Source organism: Asterias amurensis, chromosome 6, assembly GCF_032118995.1.
Source record: "Asterias amurensis chromosome 6, ASM3211899v1".
Classification (NCBI taxonomy): Eukaryota; Metazoa; Echinodermata; class Asteroidea; order Forcipulatida; family Asteriidae; genus Asterias; species Asterias amurensis.
The window spans coordinates 10,877,614-10,895,313 of NC_092653.1; the positions used below are offsets into that span (position 1 = coordinate 10,877,614).

At 39.2% G+C, this 17,700-nt stretch overlaps 2 protein-coding genes across 18 annotated transcripts in view; one reads left to right on the top strand and one right to left on the bottom strand.

Moving 5' to 3' along the window:
* On the top strand, positions 1-9,060 carry LOC139938424 (uncharacterized). Of its 2 annotated transcripts, XM_071933949.1 has the most exons (7): positions 1-367; positions 4,389-4,566; positions 5,197-5,271; positions 6,068-6,127; positions 6,356-6,619; positions 7,203-7,406; positions 7,698-9,060. In XM_071933949.1, the coding sequence occupies exons 2-6, from the start codon at positions 4,393-4,395 to the stop codon at positions 7,398-7,400; spliced, it is 771 nt and encodes a 256-aa protein (XP_071790050.1). In that variant the 5' UTR covers positions 1-367; positions 4,389-4,392; the 3' UTR covers positions 7,401-7,406; positions 7,698-9,060. The 2 variants fall into 2 exon arrangements, with proteins under 2 accessions (XP_071790050.1, XP_071790051.1); XM_071933950.1 differs by lacking the exon at positions 1-367 and having other exon boundaries at positions 4,106-4,566.
* Positions 8,048-17,700, bottom strand: part of LOC139938422 (mediator of RNA polymerase II transcription subunit 15-like) — a 23,465-nt gene continuing 13,812 nt past the window's right edge. For 6 of the 16 annotated variants that reach the window (XM_071933934.1, XM_071933939.1, XM_071933933.1 and 3 more), the window contains 9 exons: positions 16,636-16,686; positions 14,640-14,686; positions 13,646-13,785; positions 12,866-13,048; positions 12,170-12,303; positions 11,513-11,685; positions 10,996-11,171; positions 10,351-10,449; positions 8,048-9,645 (listed from right to left, as the gene is read on the bottom strand). In XM_071933934.1, the coding sequence (XP_071790035.1) occupies positions 9,503-9,645; positions 10,351-10,449; positions 10,996-11,171; positions 11,513-11,685; positions 12,170-12,303; positions 12,866-13,048; positions 13,646-13,785; positions 14,640-14,686; positions 16,636-16,686 (1,146 nt within the window). In that variant the 3' untranslated portion in view covers positions 8,048-9,502. The remainder of the gene's footprint in view (positions 9,646-10,350; positions 10,450-10,995; positions 11,172-11,512; positions 11,686-12,169; positions 12,304-12,865; positions 13,049-13,645; positions 13,786-14,639; positions 14,687-16,635; positions 16,687-17,700) is intronic. The other 10 variants (XM_071933946.1, XM_071933944.1, XM_071933941.1 and 7 more) reach the window with 3 other exon arrangements.

Genomic DNA, 17,700 nt, shown 5'->3' on the forward strand with positions numbered 1-17,700 from the left:
AAAAAGATCTGAACCGAACCGCGGCTGATGGGTGAACATTTTCTACCCACGTTCGAAATCTTATAGGGCAGTGCTTTCCCCTGCCATATGGCGCGGTGAAAATCGACCAAACCAGCCGTGTAGCAGTGGATCATTAGTGGTCAGTGGGTACAGCATTAAACTCAACGAGGAAGTCAGGCTTGCGTGGTTTATCATTCAGCATACATCCCGCATGTAATAACAAGAAGACATAATATTTTCATTGCAACATTGTCTGCTGATAGAAATCGCCATCAACTGGGTAGCTATACTCATCCTCACACCCCGCACAGCACTGAAGCAGCCCCATTAACGGAGCGTGTGGCATTTCAGTAAGAACCAGTCACTGGTAAGAACATTGTCATTGTCTTAGTAATTAAAGACATTGGACATTATTGGTAATTGTCAAAAGATCAGTCTTCTCATTTGATGTATCTCAACATATGCATAAAATAACAAACCTGTGACATTTTGAGCTTAATCGGTCGTCGAAGTTGCGAGATAAAAATGAAAGAAAAAAACACCCTTGTCACAATAAGTTGTGTGCTTTCAGATGCTTGATTTCGAGACCTCAAATTCTAAGTCTGAGGTCTCGAAATCAAATTCGTGGAAAATTACTTCTTTCTTGAAAACTACCTTCAGAGGGAGCCGTTTCTCACAATATTTTATACTATCAAGGTTTATGCTAATAATTATTTTGAGTTATTACCAATAGTGTGCACTGCCTTTAACACTGCACGTCGAGTGTTGCACAATGATAGAGCAAGGGCTCATTTGTTATGATTGTGAAGCACTGCAACAAGTCAACAGTAAGGAACAACTGTTTCTGATTTTTTGTTACTTCATCAGTTTTTTATTCTACCAAGTTGAATCTGTAAAAACTGTATGCTAGAATAGGTATTGTGCATTATGTTCATTATGTCTACAAAAATAATGTGCGTGAACTACGATACATTAATATTTTGGATAGTATATAATTTAAGCGTTCTTGTGAGAGGGCAGCCCGTTAAAAAAAAGGGTGCGTGCAACAGGTGCGCAAAAAGGGTGGATACCCGTTTCGATTTTGTTGGTCCCAGTTTTGTAAAACCATTTGAAAAACTTGCTTGCCAAAAAACTTGGGTGGCACAGGAAAAAACCTTGGTTAGAAGACACATGGTACCAAGTAAAAAACACATTAAAAATCTGTTTTGTATGCAAGTCGCCAGACACACAAGGCCTGAAGGCCACTTCAAGGTGTGGGCTACAATTTTTTTTTTTAGAGGCCGTTGCCACCTACTCCTAGGGCTGAAGCAGGGTTACGCCTTTTACAGTCCATACGAATGTATAGGCTTGGGTATCATCAATCCGAAGTCTGGCCGGTAGAGTAGAAAGCACTACCTCCCCACCACATACACACTGTTGCTTAGCAGTTGCTGAGCAGCATTCTCTGCTAAACAGCTCTATTATGAAATTGAGCCCAATCGTAAAACATCACTTTAGATTCACTCGCTGAGGCTATTTTTAGCTGGTGACTTGATCTTTGGCGATTATGTGTCCGTTCCCATGGCAATGTTTTATTCTCAGAGGGCAAACTCGGGTATGTTAACATGGCAACAGGTTGCCCTACTGTTGCATTCATGCAGTGAGGTCGACTATACAGTGGCACCATTAATAAATGAAGGAGAGGTTAATGTTGACGGTAAAAAGGGACCAGCAAAACATTTGTTCTTCTTCCGTGTATACTTTGTTTATCTCAAACCAATATAGTGAGTGCTGTCAACAGTGGGAGATATTATTTTATGTATTCAGCTGGCTTATTATTCGTCCACAAACGAACACAGAATCGATTGTGACGTGTTGCCTATTGCTGATGGTTTGGCGCTTTACTTAACACTATTCAGGTTTTCAATTTGTACAGATGACTTGTTATAATGGTAAATGATGTATACCTAAATATGCACACCGGCGCGATGCCACGCACTACACGTAGGTCTACTCACACAACACCCTGCATAGTTCTTGTAGACAATCTGAATAAAGAGTATGACAATTATTTAGGGCTTCATCAAAACTACATAGGCCCTAAACATAATTTAATATCACTTACAGTGACGAAGTATAAAGGGAAGGTACACGTTTGGTAATTACTCAAAACAAATATTAACTTAAAAACTGACTTGGTAACAAGCACTAGAGAGCTGTTGATAGTATAAAACATTGTGCGAAACGACTCTCTCTGAATTGAGAAAGAGGTTATTTCCCACTTCTTGTCAAAAAGCACACAACTTCGTGTGACAAAGGAGTTTTTTTCTTTCATAATTATCTCGCAACTTCGACGACAATTTCAGCTCAAATTTTCACAGGTTTGTTATTTTATGCATAATGCTGTGATACAGCAAGTGAGAATACTGGTCTTTGACAATACCAATAGTGTCCATTGTCTTTAAACTAGACAAACTATAGGCCTTCATCAAAAATTCACAAATATCATTCAATGCATCTGATGAAGCATCAAGCTTCAGTTCTTATCGTCAAAAAGCCTAAATATTTGTCAGTGACAAATATTTAGGCTTTTATCAAAACTACATACACATAATATGATATCACAAGTATCATGCATCATAGTTCAAGCTTCAAAGTTCATAGTTGTAACTACAAAAAAGTGATAATTAAAGTGATGAAGAATCAATCAGAATTAAGCTTACAACCATAATACGACTACTTGACGTAATTAATTTGTGCATCCATTTATAGTACCATAAGGTCCTTACAGTTGGTGGGCAGTTTGCAACAGGTAATCCTATTTTCTCAGCCGTCTGGCCATTTATTATGTTTTTAAATTTAATTCCTGTATAACATTCAAGGTCAAAAAGGGAAACAACTCTTCAAAAATTATCTTTTTTATTACTCAAAAGGCATTTTAATAGCCCTACAAAAAACAATTCATTTTTAAATGCCCGAAATATTCATTAAAAAAAAACTGTTGCCACCGAAAATGTTGAGCCATTGAACATAATAGGAAATCAGAAGGGATGATTTGTGGATGCAATATCAGTACAAGTTTTGGTCAAAAACTGACCCCGTCTCTTTTTTAACCAATATTTTGGAAAGCTCACTCGGCAGCAGTCGATGGGTCGCTTAAAGGTGTCATCACGCTACATGCGTTGCGTTATTTTGCAGGTTTTCCCGAATTCCCCAGAATGGCAGCGAAAGAGCACGATAAGCTTTTTGATGACCTCGAAAACTTACTTGGTAAAGATCACTGGAGGGCCGTTGATATAAAACATTGTTAGAAACGACACACTTTGAAGTAGGGCTTAATATAGTTAGTTAGAGAAAGGGTATTTTTGTTTTTTAAATCAAAATTGCCTCAGAGATTGGAAAGGCTTCAAGCCTTAAGCCGTTCACAGGCATCTGAAAGCACACAATAATTCTATGCAGCGAGGATGGTTTTTACTTTCATTATTTTCTTGCAATTTCGACGACTAATTCAGCAAAAATTGCCACAGTTTGTTACTGTATCTTGTGAGGTGAGGATACTGTCCTTTGACAGTTACCAAATATAAACATCGACTTCAAAATGTGCATAATGGCAATGCTCAATGTTAACTGAGAACGATTGTGGAGTTAGCCATACATCGCCGTCTCCTCGGAGATCTATTGACAACCCGAAAAACACCAGATGGGGAAAAGTCATCCATGCACACAAAGTTCCAAAATTATTTGTGTAAATATACCCTTCAGATGATCGACCTCAAACGCAATTTTCCCGCTCGCCAAATTAAATTAAATTGTGTCGCAAATTTGAAGAAGAAAAAAATATGTAAGTACATTCTCTAGTTAATGTTTCAGCAATGTTAGTCTGCTTCAGGGCACGGTGGAATAATCAAATCAAACCCACGCGAGAATCTGTAGAGCACGGTAAATCTAGTCCACACATGAGAGACTCAGATGTAAAAGTGAAAGGAAGAAATTAAATGTACGGCGGGGGGGGGGGGGGGGGTGTGCACGCGGAGTGTTTGTACAACGCGGAACGCATCTCCCGGAGAATGCGCACCTCCCATTTCCTTTGTGCACAATTATTTTTGACTCTTGTGGATGCACGGGATGATGCGCGTTGTGCAGCTGAGCATGCAGCAGAGATCTTGGATGTTCTTGCTATTTATCGTCGTGTCGAGAAAATGAAAGAATAATGACCCAAGGCAAGGCGATTTGTCCAGAGTTTATCTCTGGAATATTTATATTCCATTAGCTAATCACGACACGTCTGAGAGCAAGATATTAGCATAACAACAAAACCCAGGAAATCGGAGCATCATGCACTTCGTGGACTCAATGCATGCACTGTCACCGGGCATGAATTAATAGTGTCTTTTTTCATTGTCTTGAAGCACTATGCGCCTTACCATTTGGACACAACGACTGTTGGCTGTAGTGTTCATTGGGTTGGCTGCGATATGTGGAATCATCGAGGCAACACACTGGCAGTACAAGGAAAAAGGAAACAGTGATGATATGCATGGCGGTGTTCCCATGGGCATACCAAACGACAACTGCGACAATGGCCAGGTAATTAATAGATCTAACGTGAGTGTAGTTTCATACAAAATGCCTCAGTCTTTCAAAACGTATAGGCCTACTGTTTGTGTGAAGTCTTTGTGTCACAGTTGGATATCAGTAATGCAAAAAGATGCACTATTCGATAGTGTTTGCTCGAGATGACCCTTGGACCATCTTGGACTCGAGTCAGAGTCGCTAATTTCACCATAGAGCCTCGCCTCAGCAAGATCTCTTCCTTGCATGCTCTATGATTTCACTGACGGGAAAATGACTTGAGAATTTACTTGAATTCATTACAACAATACATGTACAATAATGACTGCAACTTCACTTGACTTGCTTGAGAAAAATTACTTGTTGCACAACACTGAATTCATAATTGGGAGAAACGTGACCCCTTTACTAATTAATTGAGACAATGAATGAAACTTCGTGATTTCGCCGGTACGCTTGGGTGGTCATTTGAAAAGCCGTCTCCGTGCAACCTTTAGCGGAATGCCGTAATTTAGAAGAAAAAATCTCAAACACTCTAATTCAGGCTTATGCTACCATCGGGAAAGCCACGAGCGCCTTGACAAGGCTATTTTTATGTTTTGGAATTACTGCAATCGATCATCGTTTGTCTTTTTGTATCTGCAGGACAGACTGTGGGTTGATTACGACGGCGCGGAGGAAGACTACTTGTGTCCGGGGTTGCATTGGGTCAGCAATACGGTAAATACACTGTAAACCAAGCACATTGTGTGTAGTCTTGGCTCAATTCGTTATTATAAATCTTACATTGTGGTATTTTCTACTACATATTATGCGTGTACATTGTATAACTTCCAATTAACATTGATGGTTTAATTTAGTCAGTATGGTTTGAAAGCTGAAAAGCCACATAATCTTATTACAGTAGGTCTATTGTTACAATAGATGTCAAATTTGCATCGGGGATAAAGAATAATAATTTTGGTTTTTACCCAAACACCGATGCGTGTCAGCACTGTATACTCAGTACTTTCCCGAGTCCTGTGAAAAAATATCACTGGCATGTTACTCAGGTGGGATTCAAACCCACGACCCTTGCAATTCTAGAGCAGTGTCTTACCAACTGGTAAGATTGTTGCTCCTGAAGAGCGTGTTCATGGAGCTGCTAATTATGGGCCAGTGAAAGTCAAGGTTACAAAGTCCTCTTTGATCCATGGTGGAAAACCTCAGGAACTGAAGACAACAGAAGACAGGGGGCCCCAGTTGTATGAATGTGTCTAATTCTCACATTATGAATGGGCTTTTGCAGGGGCCCAATCGCATATAACTGTTTTACAGAAAATATTGCTAAGCAGATGTTTTTGCTGAGCCAGGAGTATGGGGCGCCAGTCACAATTGAATCTAAACTCGAAATGATGGTGGTAACCTGATTACGCTAAGCAAGAATAAGATTGTTCCATGCAAAACAATCAAATGGTAAGTTTTTCCTTTATGTTGATGATACTGATTTATCTTTGTGTGCCTTATATTTCTACAGAACGTTAACGCCCGAAACGAAGCGCCATTTTCCTCCTGTCAAACAACTGATCTGGATCCAGTAAGTATTTCAAATGGTTTGATGTTAACCTTATTAAAAAAGGTCTGGTTGTACTAGGTAAAGCCCAATTAACATGGTTATTTTATGCATATATGTTGGGATACAAAGTGAGGTTATACCGTTTTTTATTTTTACAGTTACCAAAAGTATACCATTTAGTTTCTATTCAAGTTTTAGTTTCTGTATAAAGTGTTATTTTTTATTTTCTGATTGATGCTTTCTTCACAGCCATTACATGTATGCATGCATCAAGTCATTGAGTACCGTGATCCAATCCCGACTAACGGAGCACATCGCCCTCTATGGGCCAAGTATGGAGAGTACCAATACCTACCCAAGCAGCGATGGTTACATAATCTAGAGCATGGTGCCGCAGTCTTTTTATATCATCCCTGTGCTGACCCAACCGAGGAGGCAGAACTGAAAAGGATAGCTAGATCGTGCTTGTGGAAACATATTATAACACCATTCAGAGAATTGTCCAGAGAAACGGTACGAGTCAGGGTGTTAGACACATAGAGAGTGGTGCCTTGTTGGCTTGTGGTCAGGGCCCAGTTTCATAAAGCTGTTAAGCAGACAAATTCTGCTTAGCAAGTTTATTTGGTAAGCAAGACATGACCGGGGTACCAGTTGCAGCAATGGTCCTGCATGTAATTCTAGCTGGTAACCATTACAGAGATTGTGCTTACACAGAATTGTTCATTGAGAGATTTTTGACAATTAGCATGTATGCATTTGTTAGTGACAGCAAATGGATTCTACCGGTAATTGCAAATTGTTAATAATTGATCATTTTAAAAAATCACATTACATTTGTTATTATTTAAAATTAATACTGATTAGTTGTATGGTTGAACAACTACACACAAGAGTTTCATACACTTCTGAGTTGTCACAAATCAGAAATATTCCCCATTTGCATTTCGATTTTGAGCTTCTTTAAAGTGTTCCCCTTAACAATGTTTAAAATCCAACTCTATTTTGGGCAACTCTATCGACAAACAACTCAATACTTAAGAACTTCTAGTGAAGTGTTAACCATTGAATGTTTGCTTTTGTGTTCCTCATTTGTTAGCCCTTCGCCGTTCTCACATACGGCTGCAAGCTCATTCTCCCCCGCGTCGATGATGCGCTTATCAAAGAGTTTCTGCAAGACCACGCATTGAACGCTCCCGAGAGTAGTAATGATGAAGACGGGCAGTTTGATGACCGCCTTTTCGTTCCAGCAAGGCATCTTCTGCATTATGAGGACAGGAGTACCATTTGTCAGTGATACATGGTAGGCACTTTCTTCAAAATGTGACCACAAACTTTACATCTGTCAATTTCAATTGAATCAAACAAATGAAGTCATCACAATTATTCTGATAACCAGGGCTCAATTTCATAAAGCCTGTAAGCACAAAAACCTGCTATCCACAGATACATCTGGCTCTCCAGAAACAAGTTACTGGCCAACATTTCCAAATGGTATGTCCACATAAAATAAAGCACTAAAGTCAACTTCAACTGAGTAAAACGAAAGTAAAACTCTTTGTAAATTGTCACTTGTTTCTTTTCCTTTCTATAGAACTGGCAACATCTGGAGTATGGCTCACAGAACTCATGCACTAGACTATTAGTTATTAAGTGACCTTGTTTCAGCCAACCAGAATACTAGCTTAGAGGCCTGTGATAATCCCAGATACCCCAGATACGATTCAAATCTAATTCGCAAATTCCGATTTGGAAACCATGTTTGATCTGTCATATTAAAGACCCTGGATACTATTGGTAATTGTTAAAGACCAGTCTTCTGACTTGGTGTATCTCAACATATGCATAAAATAACAAACCTGTGAAAATTTGAGCTCAATTGGTTGTCAATGTTGCGAGATAATAGTGAAAGAAAAAACTCCCTCGTCAAACGAAGTTGTGTGCTTTCAGATGTGCTCGAGTGCTTGATTTTGAGACCTCAAAATCTAATTCTGAGGTCTCAAAATCAAATTCGTGGAAAATTACTTCTTTCTTGAAAACTATGTTACTTCAGAGGGAGCCATTTCTCACAATGTTTTATACTATCAACAGCTCCCCATTACTTGTTACCAAGTAAGGTTTTATGCTAATAATTATTTTGAGTAATTACCATTATTGTCCACTGCCTTTAACATAAGAAAGTGTACTGAAGCAGCATCTAGCAACAGCGTTCAACATTCTCCTGCTGAAGAGGATCAGAGCATACTGATCAAAATGTTGAGTTGTCAACCACCGATTCTTTTCAGGAACAATTCAGGGGTCGAAATTGCCACTAGCCCGCTAGCCCGGGTCTACCAGATTTACAGCCGGGCTACTGATTTTTCCAGTTTGATAGCCCGACGGGCTAGTGGAAAAATAATGCAAAAATCATCATCACAAACAATAAAGAACTATGTTATTGGTGTATTGTAAAGTTTGAGCCGTGACGCGAGACATAATGTGTCTTTCGGGCTACCAAAATCTAATCAGGGCTACTAAAAATTATTGGTCACTAGCCCTGCTGACTACCATGGAAATACACTTAATTTCGACCCCTGAACAACCTCACTCATAAGCGATTAATACACATGGTGCTACAGCAAACCTCACCTAATTATACTCCCACCTAGCAAAGTTTCAAATCCTACTAATACGAAAGTGTCAAAAGTGAACAAGCCAAACACACTGCTTGTAGATTTCAACCCAATTTAGAAACGACAACAAATCTTTTTTTTCTTCAAAAGTACACTTAATAACTTTAGATTTGTTTCTACGCCTGAAAAAAAACATTTCGGGGAGGAGAAATTATGACTGGAAGCTGGAGTAAGTTATTCATATGGAAATATCCATACACTTTATTTACAGCTTTTATTTGGATTTCAGAATGTGTTTGTAAAACTGAAAATGTAATAAAATTACATCGCCTTGTGGTTACAGATTGACTTGTTGTATTATCTCTGTTTTGTCATTTTTGTCATGAAAAACCCTTTGTGAAACAATAGATTGCTGTGAGAATTTTGGAGTAGTTTCCCCTTTTCCTGTACTTTATTAATCATCTAAAGTCCTGACAAGTAGGTAAGATGATGATACAGTAAAGGTTGCCCTTGAGTGATATATAATCATTGTTTGGTTTCTATCAATATAAGGCTGATTTATGGGCCAAAAGGTCAAGAAATATACATAAAAAGTCATCTTTGAAAACTTCAGTTGAATACAGTGTCTACTTGTTGAGAAAACATGAAAAACATGGCAGCCATTAGCCGTGTACAAAACAACACAATGTTCCCTCATTTTGTCAATCAAAATGTTACTTCATCACGCTATGTGCAATTGACATATTTCATGGGAAGCGTCGATTAACATAAAGCATTGGATACAGTATTATGCAGAGATAGTATTAAGACAGCACTTGCGGATACACATCTCCCATACATCCAGCATCTGAGTCAGTGAGAATCGATCCGGCATTCGCTTGAGTTGCGACAGGAGGGTTCGTTGAACAGACAGAAGGAAAGGCGTCTGGTCTGGAAAAAAAGAAGAAAGACAAATATATTTTTGCAAAATATGAAAGCCAAGGTTTTGATTAAGTTTGATAAAATGACTTGCTTATGGAGCATCTCCAAATGTTGCTTATGGAGCATGTTTAAAGGAACACGTTGCCTTGGATCAGTCGAGTTGGTCTTTGAAAAACGTTTGTAACCGTTTTTTATAGAATGCATATGGGTAGAAAGATGTTGTAAAAGTAGAGTACAATGATCCACACAAACATGCCTCGAAATTGCGTGGTTTTCCTTTTACCTCGTCGACTAACACGTCGGCCATTTATGGGGGTCAAAATTTTGACTCCCATAAATGGCCGACGGTGATAGCTCGCACAGTAGAAGGAAAACCACGCAATTTCGAGGCAAACTTGTGTGGATCATTGTATGCTACTTTTAAAACATCTTTTCAACCATATGCATTATATAAAAAACGGTTAAAAACGCTTTTGTTTTGACCAACTCGTCCGATCCAAGGCAACGTGTTCCTTTAAGGCCTGCGCTAAACGTCAAACTTTTGCTGTGTTGAATTAGAAAATAATTATTGATTTGACAAAAGAGCGACAGTTAGCACAAACTTTTGATTGAAATTGACACAAAGTCCAAACATTTGGGTTTACTTTACTAAGCTTTGATGAATTTGGGATAGCTCCTGTCCGTGCATTTTTTAAGTATAATAGAAATACTTACTGTATTCTTGGGTACTTGTGTCACAGTGAGGGCTGATGGAGGGATAGCTCTGAGGAACGGTGACGGCAATTGGAGGTACGCTGGGTAATCGCTTGTCCTCTGCAAATGTTTAAAAAACAAATAAATTAACACGTTTTAAAAAAGTTATTATTCAAATTTGAAAAGGAAGAAATGTGAGTGGGTTTTGAGGCATTGGGTTGAAGGGTTGAAGGGCTGACTTGCCCTACTTGCCCTCGCTAGTATTAAAGGGTGAGCCCTTATAAAATATAGATGAATTGCATATGACGTCATTAACGTGCAAGCGTGAAAGGCTATCATTGGCTGAGAGTTGTGGGCGGCGCGTACACGCATGAACTTTTCAATTGTTTATCATCAAATACGGCGGCTTGTGACGCTGTGTGCGATCCATCTGTAGACGATGTGACCTCTGACGTCACATGAAAACCACAACATGATTCGCGCGCATACCGCCGGGCAAAACCTTCGTGTTTTGGCAGCCAGCTAGAAAGTGTACGCAATCTTACTATGACTACGCAACTCAGTGCCCGGCGAAACATGACGTATATAGTGTTTTGTCAACAGAGGGCGGTTTGAATGTAAACATAGGTCACATCGTCTATAGGAAACTTCACATGAATCTTGTACCTAATCTGCAGATGAGGTGTACATCGTTGCCTCCAGCGTGATGAGCCTCATCTAGACTGACTCTGAACTTAGAGGACAGTCTAGCCACTTCACCCTGGACGATGTTTGGGACTGTGTATGTCTGAGCCTCGGTGTCTATCTTCTGTTGCTTGGCTGGAGGAGTTGACGATGGGTAACTGGAGGGAAAAAAGTCAATCATTTCAATTAAATTTATTCGTTATTTAGAACGGTTCTATTTTTGTATTCCTATATAAATGTAGAAATGAAGATGTATCCAATATAACCAAAATGTGAATAATTTCCATATTTTGGTAAGAAACCTAAAACAGCTTTTGATAATATACAGCATGCTGAGACACATTTCACTTTGAAGTAATATGGGTTTGAAATAAATATCGGTTGAACTTGATTCCGTAGGAGTGTTAGCTCTAAGACCACTCCTACTCTCATACAAAAGAGATTTTACACATGGTTGTACTCACAAGTCTACTATTTACAAGTCTCAAAAGTAACATACTTAGTAGAGGGTCCATGGATAGCGGTCATGGCTGGTCCAAACGTCCTTTGTAGTGAGTGGTTCAGAATAGGAGATTTGATGTTCCCCATGATGACCTCGTACAGCGGGGCACAGACATTCTTTGGCTTTGAGCTGCTTGAACTTGTAGAGGTACCTGAAGCTGACTGGCTACCCTTTAATTGAAACAGTTGGTTATAAGATAATTAATCAAAAAAAAAAAAAAAAACTAACAGTATTAAAGAATAATTTTTATTAATTTAGAAGGCTAATCATTCTTACTGGCAGCTGAATTGCGAAGGATGCGACTACAACGTGTTTGAGCAGCAGGCATGCAAGGGCATCTTTATGGCCACAGAGCACAGCTTGGATCAAAAGCGTCTGATTTTTCCAAGGGGGGGGGGGGTGTGGAGGGGGAAACCAGGGGGCCCTGATAAAAGCCCTTGTAGCAAAGCAGAGAACCAATGCGCAACTCTACTCAAATATGGCCCTAGTCGGGTTCGAACCAGCGTCACATTGGTGGGAGGAAAGCACTTTACACACAAGCCAACTATGCAACTGGAGTAGAACCTCGGACCGGAATTTCTATTTTAAGCTGATTTGTATAATTTTTCAAGTTGTAATGACCGACAAAAGGGAGGACCGATTCAAAGCACTTACAACTTTTCCGAAGTCCATTCGTTCGAGGACCTCTTCACATCTGAGTAGCATGTTGAGGTGGGTTTTCTTGTTAGGATCTGATAGAATGTCTAGAAGGTTGGTCATCTTACTAAGACTCATCTCACGACGATATTCTGTGTGTCAAGGAAACAAGATGAATCAAATGAATGGAAACGAAGGCGAGAGAGCAACAAGGATAATAATCCTAGAGTTATGTAACGTTCCTTCGCATTCGCAGAAAAGGTATCACAGCGCTTTAGAACAATAAATTTACTACACTCAACAATTACTCAAAATAGTTGTTAGCCTGAAAATTTACTTGCAATGGAGAGCTGTTGATAGTATAAAATAATGTGAGAATTGGCTCCCTCCAAAGTAGCATAGTTTTTGAGAAAGATGTAATTTCTCACTCAAATATTAAAAAGACAATCCTGAAGCCTTTTATAAGGCATCTAAAGGCAAACAAATTTGTGCAACAAGGGTGTTTTTTTCTTTCATTATTCTCTTGCAACTTTGGTGACCAATTGAGTCTCAATTCTCACAGGTTTGTTTTTTTATGCATATGTTGAGATACACCAAGTGAGAATACTGGTCTTTGACAACTACTGAAGGTGTCCAGTGCCTTTAAAATTGCATCACCCTATATTTTGATATTTAATTTGATGCAACAGGAAAAACCTCTCCTCTGTCACTCACCGTCCTCCTTGCTCGCTTTGTTGATCATCCTCTTCAAGGGTTCAATGAACTTTGACAGCTGCTTCCACTTCTCATAATACGCTGCCTGCTGATCGTACACCGGACCTGATGTCTGCACCTTGCCTGGGCTGGGTACCGGGCCGATGGATCCCACAGAACCAGGACCTACTGACCCTGGGTTACCTGTGAAATTAATTTTCAAGCATAGAAATAAATTATAATCACTGAACAATTCTACTCTTTCGTTTTGTCCAAAATATCAAACTTAGATACTTCTGAAGGGAATGTACAACATTAGTCTTTTGACATGATTCTTTTGTCCAAAATTTGACCTAAATGCTGAGAAAGGACCCAATAACCAAGGACATTTATACAAAAACTACATGTACATTGCAATCGACTGGTCCCCTTGCTAAATTCTAGTTTACATGCAAAAGTGATAAGCCTATTTTCTGCTAAGCTGAAATCAGCAGAAAACCAGTCCAACCAATGTACATTACACAGTATATTGGCCGGCAACCCATTTCTGTTCAGCTGTTTTACTTCTGTGCTAAGTCTGTTTTCTGTTAAGCTGAAATCAGCAGGAAACCAGTCAAAAGCAATGTATATTATGTAATAGTAACCCATTTCTGCTAAGCTGTTTTACTTCTGTGCTAAGTCTATATTCTGTTAAGCTGAAGTCAGCAGGAAACCAGTCACAAGCAATGTACATTACGTAATGGTAACCCATTTCTGCTAAGCTGTTAGTTTTTTCCTTGCTTAGTGATTTGTTGTGCTTACCTGGGGTGCTAAGTGGCCCTCCTGGCGATGGAACACTGGGTGGTCCTCCTCGTTGGGAACCAGCAGGTGATGGGAGAGAGTTCTGCTGAGGTGAAGGAGAAGGCTGAAGGTAGCTTGCTGGTGAGGCCATCTGCTGGCTACTGAAATCAATCAGGAAAAGATCGGTTAAAAGGCACTGGTTTGGTAATTTTCAAAGACCAGTATTCTCACTTGATGTAACCCAACATAGGCATTAATAGATTCGGGTACTTTTTCAAAATGTCCACAGATTTACATTAAACTTACATGGTTTGAAGAAAATGATAGTGGAAAGCTTCCCTTCAAATATTACTAACTGAGGTTGTGTAGTTTTTGAGAAATGAGTAAAACAAGTCACAAAATAATTTTCGTCTCAGGAAGATGAAAATTATTTTAGCATGCAAAATCCCATTAACCAGTTATGACATTATACCAAAACCATAGCATAACTGGTTAATACGTTTTTACATGCTAAAACTGAGACGGAAATTATTTGTTTTACTCATTTCTCAAAAACTACAGCACCTCAGTAGGCAAAATTTTAGGGGAAGCTTTCTACTATCATAATCTTCAAACTGTGTAAGTTTAATGTAAATCTGTGGACATTGTGTTTTGTGTTAGGAAAAAGTACATAGACCCTTTAATAACAAACCTGTGTAAAGTTGAACTCAATAAGCCCTTTTCAGGTATGGCGGACGTGATAGGAGTGTACTGTTTGGTTTGGGTGTATACACACAAATTTACCTAAACCTCAAGTGTTGTAGCATTGTGTCCGCCATATCTCAAAAAGGCTTATTGTTGTAAGAGAATAGTGAAAGATAAAATACCTTGTGACTTAATACAAGATATTATTGAGTGAGTTTGCTATACAAAGTACAAGATTCTTAGTGTACATGTTTGTAACAAACCTCTTGGCTTGACCTAGAAGACACAGGTGTAAAACAAAACCAATAAAAATATTTGTTGGTCAACTTACCCCTGATTTGGTTGTTGGGAAGCTGGTGATGGCTGCTGTGTCATGGACTGCAAACAATAAAAAAATATTAATTTAAAACTTATAAAAAATAAAATAAAAAATAAGGCGTGCTCCAATTTTCAACAACAGCTCAGATTGTTCCTTATTCTACACTTTTTGATGAGACCTAAAAAAGATCAGATACTTCCTTAAAATTCAAGTGTGATCAAACAAGATAAGACTTCGGCCCAAACACTGTCTAGCCGCTAAAGCACACAAAAATTGCTAACGGCAAATGAAATAAGACAATATGGGTCTTCAAATAAATTTCCGTAACTTTCACAGCATTAAAAATGCAAATAATATTTCACTGGAGGATAGGAAATGATGACCTTTTTGAGCTTTCGGATATTTTTAAATTAGCAATTGTTCTGTTTTGTTAGAGTTACCATCAATTAATATGAGAATCACCACACAATGAACACAAATAAAGAAATAGGCAATACATGCAATAGGCTACATACTTCTATTTGAGGTAATTTAGGACAAGGCCATGTGGTTGTGCCCTTTTATGATGACATAAAAAGGTGTTAGTAGACGTTTCGTTTGGTCATGAAAGTAGTTAGAATGTATTGGTTGGTATCAAACAGCAGTTGAAGTGCAGTCTTTTTTAGTGTGGGAATAACACTACAGTGGGTACTGTAAAATTCCAAGAGGGGCTCCAAGGTCAAATTAATTTTTTTTGTGATGTTCTAATTTTCCACTCACTATATAAGCCTTTTTGAGGTATGGCGGACGTGATACGCGCGTCACACGCCCCAACTGATGCCACGCTCACCATGTTGGTGGTCATTAGGTTTACGTGTAAACGCTGTGTCGCCTAAAATGCGCACTTCACTGAATAACATACGTTCTATTTCTATAGTCAGTACGCACAAATTTACCACAACTTTACAGTGTTGTAGCATTGTGTCCGCCATATCTCAAAAAGGCTTATGAAGTCCTTATGAAAGTGGAAGTAGAGCAATTACAAGTCTCTAACCTCACATGAACTTGGGTAATTTAGGGTTACATTTGCAACAGGGGCAATGATTTTGTCTTGGGGAAATGCTACCGATTGAACCCCCGACCAATCCCACAATCACAAACAGCCCCTCCAAAGATAATGAAATGAACTTCACAAAAATGAAAACAATGAACTGTTACAACCCACAAAAGAGAAACAAAATATGCAACATTTTAACACCAACATCTTCAACCAACAAAGACACGTTCACTCTTCTACAGACAAATTACAAATGAAATTCAGCTCTTAACCACTTCACATCGAATGACATTTTTACCTGGCAATCTTTTCCACATTTTTTTTCTTCATTTTTGCCGATTGTCTTAGTTTCTTTTTTTATTCTAATGTATGATCAAGGGTCCCCATTAAGTTGCCTGCGTGCCTATTTGGGGTTTCCCTTAAGCAAAAAAGTTATACACAGAGGCATAGAAAAGATTTGTGAATATTGATGGGAAGTGGTTAATAAATCTTAAAAAGACTTAATATAAAAAGGAATGAAGTACACCTATACACAGGAGCATGTCCAACTGCTAAGCTGGCTCATTAGCGTTGTGATTGAATATGAACCACGTTCGCGAGTACCATTTTTTGGTTTGGTTGGTTTTACTGAATCCAGACGCAAGCTCTGGTGGCTAAGTCATCAGGGTGCATATTTGAACCCCGGACACAACACTTGTGTGTCCATAAGCAAGATGCTTTACCATAATTGCTTCTCTTCACCTAGGAGTATGTATGGGTACCGCGAGGGTAGAGGTTGTTTTCATGTGCAAAAAAAAGGCCTATGGAGTATCAAATGTTTTAGAGTAAAGTTTATGGAATATCAATTGAACAATCATATTCAAGCACTTGCCACGTATTTAATAGCAGTTGAACTTGCTCCAAAGTTACACAAAATAAGAAAGAGGTGCAAGATCTTTTTGAGACAACCTAGCACTGAGAGCATTTACAGACCTGGGGAGACATCAGGAAATGTTGACCACCATAAGGGGAGGTCGGTGGCCCCTGCGTTCGCCGGCAAGAAGCATGGGAAGTAATGCAAGATTAGAGTTACAGGACAAGGTCAAGAGTAGTCTTAGTTCAAGACGCTCCTGTTGTTTATTTATCTAAGTACTCCTGCGCCTAATTTTCACCGCTGATAGTCACCAATAGAGGGCGCTATCAACCCCGAACCGCTATCACCCTGAGAACTGCTAGCACAGAAGCAAACTCGAATGATAGCGGTCCATGGTGAGAGTGCGCCCTCTTGTGGCGATGGATCATCAGGAGATATTAATACAGGAGAGTCTTGAACAAAGACTACAGGTCAAGAGCAATTGAGCTACAATGAGTTAGCCAATGAATCAATCTGAGGCCATGTCCAAATGAATGGCTTTGGCAGTGGCTATGGCCGGATTTCCCAAAATGGCTGAAGCCAAAGACGCTCGATTTGGACGCCACCTAAGTTTCAAAGCAGAATGTGATGTCACAGTGTGATGTCATCACTACGATGACAGTGGATCAAGTTCATCCCGAGATGAATCTAACCTCTTTGTGGAATCATGGTACCACTTGGAGACAATGTAGACCTTTCATTTTTACAACTAGAAAAACTACCTACTTTTGAAAGGTTGAGTTAGCTAAAATGTGCACCGAATCAGACATTTAGAGTTTGTACGCATTGGCCAAACCATACCATAGTGCAAACTGCCATAGTGCTGTCATCACACTTGACTATTATTGAGTGATCATTCCATTAAAAATGCCGACTGACTGACTGGATGTATTATCTACAAGCACAGCTAAAGTCTGTCATGGTCTGCCATGGTCTGCCATGTTTGAACTCCGAATACATGTAAAGATGTGGTCCAGATCTATCTGAGCTCTGCATAGTGAAGTGTTTATCATGTGATAACGTCAGGTGAATTGGGTAAATAAACCCCTTGTAGTGGCCGCAATCACTAAAGTAAAACAGTGAAAACTCTCAACTTGTGAATAGGTCTTCACTGACCTCAGTGGAGGCGCTGTTTTGGGATTTGC